Here is a 3175-nt window from a genome sequence, read left to right on the forward strand (position 1 = left end):
CCTCCATTATTTGAATGTCAGCAGACAGCAAGAAGCCTCCCAGATCTCCAGATGCATTTGAGATATCAAAAAAGTACTCCAGAGTGTTGTTCAGCATGGGGGTGAGTAGAAAATGAAGGCTAATCATGTTTTGGGTGTACTATTCCTTTAAGTTTTCTTTTCTTTTAAATTAAAAGCTTTATGTGAACCTGCTTCCTGGTGGTGCTTCTTGCAGCTGTAGGAAAGATTCTGCAGAAAAGAATGGCAGAACGGATGCTGAGTGTTGCTGTAGGGCTTCTGTCAGCTGCTGGCATCGCTCCACCAAACCTCTGGTGTACCAACACCCACTAACTGCTTCCATAGGTCCTGACTCCTCGTTGTCATGGCAGCCCATCACCACCACAGGCTTCATGTCCATCCTCTGCAGGAAAGACAGCCCAAAGGCCAGGCTATCTACCATCCCCTTGCTTTGGAATGCTGAGCTGTCCACCTTGAAGAGAAACGAAAGATTTAAAGAGTTTTAAGAGAAACTCTAGTATTTGTAGTTTTTTTTTTTATTTGAAGGATTTACAACACATCTATCAGTTTATATTCGTAGTTCAGTTTCTTTTTCTCTCATGGTACTAACACTGAATTATTTTAACCTACTTTTTATTTACATCTGCATTTTACAGCAAACAACAACAATAACCTTCTAAATGATGACAACAATAGGTTAAAAACTAGCAAACTTGAGGCGCTTAAATCAGTCACGAAAGTCAAACTTTTAAAAGGATTTAGTGACATATGACTTAAAGAAACACTGTTTTGACCAGAGGTGTCAAGTAACGAAGTACAAATACTTTGTTACTGTACTTAAGTACACTTTTTATGTATCTATACTTTACTCTATTACTTATTTTTCCTCCTACTTCCTACATCTATTCATTACATTTTCACACAAGTATCTGTACTTTCTATGCCTTACATTTTTAAAACAACCTTTACTCGTTACTCTTGGCTTCGGTTTAATGCAGAGGTCACGGATTAGGGGACCGCGTTCCGATGTTATGCAGAAGAGTGCATGCCTGCCGAGATATGTATCCCCAGTCGCGGGCGGGAGCGCGCCTCGATCTGTACAACTGCATATCAACCAGGAAAACTGATTAAAATATGACAAATGGAGCTACTTGTTGTTATATTAATGATATAAAAACGTTTAAATATACCTCTCGTGGAAAAAAATAGTGGATATTTGGCAGATTCATTTACAAAAGTACAGGTGTTATGAACAACATTAAATCCAAAGATTTTGACTGAGGTACGGCTGATTTATTTGTTGTAGTCTCTTGTTATTCACGTGAGTTTGGAAACTGCAAAGCTTTGTCTTAAGCGGAAAATCAAACGCGCATCTACACAGACCAGTGTGATGCGTTCACGAGCGTCAGATTGCTATGGTGCATTCAGGAGCATGGGACATTTCACACTTACAATGAAAGAGACATAAACGGAACAGAACTTAACTCATACAATAATGTATTTACTCAGAAACAGTTTGGGCTTTCTTATAATACTGAATGCTCTATAATTGTATTTCTGTTATTTTTTGACTATGCACATCTGCTAGCTTTTTATTCCAAAAAATCTATATTACAGCAGCAAATTATCAAAGTTTTTCAAAAGCCTGTTTAAAAGTTCCAAATGAGGCTTCAGATAATATAGCGACTGTAAAAGCCAATTTGAGACAAATTCATTTATAGTTTTAAAAAGGGTTAAAATACAAGATTGATATTTTTTTTGTTGTTAAGATTATAATTTAAGTTTAAAAAACTCTAATATTAAAAGCATAGAATATAGAAATGCAATTTGAAATGCAGATTTTTGGGCTTCCTGCATGCTGTAATTGTATATGTTTTTTTTTTTTTGTTTTTTTTTTGTTGGTTTTACGTACTGTACGTAAGGACTGAGGGAAAATAGATATGCTGGAAGCAACACAGTTTTTGACCGAGTTTATATTATACGAATGTGGATGTTCTCTTATTTTTGTTTTCTTTTAATAAACATCACAAGTTGAAGAACATTATCTGGAATAGCTCACGTTTCAATACTAGTTGCTAGACTGTTTTTCCATGCGGTACAGAAGAAACTAAAGGAGCTGGGGTGCCGCTACAGCGACAATTGCGCTGTCATTGTTTTACAGGGCAGAATTTGCATTTGCTGACCCTTGTCCTTCAACTAGTGATGGATATACAGGAATATAGTGTCAACTCCTCTGATCTTGCACGGGATGCAATTTTTGGATTTGATGGATATACAGGAATACAGTCATACAAGTGTCAACTCCTCTGAGATAGCACAGGATGCAATTTTTGTAAATTTCTTCTTTTTTTTGTTAATTCAGTGTATAACATGAATGCATAAATACCTCTTTTTATTTCAGTGTTAAAATTCTGATCATAAAACAGAATGTCTCCGTATCTTCACTGGTTGATGATTTTCTTTATTCGGACCCCACTCATTTTTAATTGGTTACCCCTGGTTTAATGTTTATAAATATTTATTTCACATCATGTACACCATCCAATGCAGATCATTGGCGCAATCCACATTTAGTGAAAACTAGTGTAATTGGATGAGTCATATAACACAAACACTCATTGGTTAGCTATTCGTCAAATTTGTGCTGACGCCAAAGAAAATTATTAGGCAATTATCAAGCAAGCAGGTGTTTTTCAAACTGTACACACGTATTGTCTATGCCATGCTACAATATCAGATTTGGAAAAAGATGTTGAAATGTCTGAAAGGTGGGAAACAGGCGAGAGAGTATCGGGGGATGGAGACACAGACTAACAAGACCTCCCTTATCCTTGGCCCTATCTCAAAGAATTTTTTAAAATATTCAAAAAATTTAGCTTTCAAATCAAATAGTGGCATGTGGCTGTTTTTTTTGAAAGGTTACTTTATAATTTTATACTATAAGTATTTTTTGGAGCACATGCTATTTCACTTTTATTTGAGTAAAGAGGTCAAGTTGATACTTCAATTTTTACCAGTGTTTTTAAACTGCAGTATATATACTTCTATTTAAGTAACAAATGTGTGTACTTTTCAATTCAATTCACTTTATTTATATAGCGCCAAATTCACAACACAAGTCATCTCAAGGCACTTTAAAGTTCAACCAGATCATACAATCAAATTGATTCAAAGTGTT

At 35.5% G+C, this 3175-nt stretch overlaps 1 protein-coding gene across 1 annotated transcript in view; it reads right to left on the reverse strand.

Annotated features, from left to right (window-relative positions):
• nags (N-acetylglutamate synthase) overlaps positions 1 to 3175 on the reverse strand; it is a 34597-nt gene that overhangs the window by 19940 nt on the left and 11482 nt on the right. Inside the window, 1 exon segment of the mRNA XM_015403685.1 lies at positions 189 to 469. Coding sequence (XP_015259171.1) covers positions 189 to 469 — 281 coding nt within the window.

This window comes from Cyprinodon variegatus, unplaced genomic scaffold, assembly GCF_000732505.1.
Source record: "Cyprinodon variegatus isolate N-32 unplaced genomic scaffold, C_variegatus-1.0 Scaffold1542, whole genome shotgun sequence".
Lineage (NCBI taxonomy): Eukaryota > Metazoa > Chordata > Actinopteri > Cyprinodontiformes > Cyprinodontidae > Cyprinodon > Cyprinodon variegatus.